Below are 631 nucleotides of genomic sequence, written 5' to 3'. Positions count from 1 at the left end.
AAAAATTAAATAATATTATAAAAATGTTCTCAAATCTTACTTCCCCAGCTGGTCTTAAGGCCCTTGATGAATTCTTAGCTGACAAGTCCTACATTGAAGGATTCGAAGCCAGTCAAGCTGATGTTTCTGTTTTCGAAGCTGTCGGTTCTGCTCCAGATGCCGCCAAGTACCCAAATGCTGCCAGATGGTACGCTCACATCGCCTCCTTCGGTGATGCTGCCAAGAGCTTCCCAGGTCAAAAGAAGCCAGCTTCTGCCTACGGTCCAGCTGCTCCAGCTGCTGCTGCCGATGATGACGATGATGATGATGACGATGATCTTTTCGGTTCCGACAGTGAAACCGATGAAGAAGCTGAAAAGCTTAAGGCTCAACGTCTTGCTGAATACCGTGCCAAGAAGGCCGCTAAGCCACAAGAAGCTGCTAAGTCTTTAGTTATTCTTGATGTCAAGCCATGGGATGATGAAACTCCAATGCCAGAACTCGAAAAGGGTGTCCGTGAAATTGCCATGGACGGTCTCCTCTGGGGTTCTTCCAAGCTCGTCGATATCGGTTACGGTATCAAGAAGCTCCAAATTACTTGTGTTATTGAAGATGATAAGGTTGGTACTGATGATCTTATTGATAACATCAT

The 631-nt window shown here is 45.6% G+C and overlaps 1 protein-coding gene across 1 annotated transcript; it reads left to right on the top strand.

The window, feature by feature from the left end:
- Positions 1-23: 23 nt before the first annotated feature.
- On the top strand, positions 24-623 carry LOC110440698 (elongation factor 1-beta-like; the record flags this gene model as incomplete). The annotated part of the gene is made up of 1 exon (XM_021483854.1): positions 24-623. A coding segment is annotated over exon 1 (600 nt), but the record flags the coding sequence as incomplete, so codon positions are not given.
- Positions 624-631: the final 8 nt, after the last annotated feature.

The sequence above is a fragment of the Mizuhopecten yessoensis genome, unplaced genomic scaffold (genome assembly GCF_002113885.1).
Source record: "Mizuhopecten yessoensis strain PY_sf001 unplaced genomic scaffold, ASM211388v2 scaffold695141, whole genome shotgun sequence".
Lineage (NCBI taxonomy): Eukaryota > Metazoa > Mollusca > Bivalvia > Pectinida > Pectinidae > Mizuhopecten > Mizuhopecten yessoensis.
This window is presented reverse-complemented; position numbering and strand designations above follow the sequence as displayed.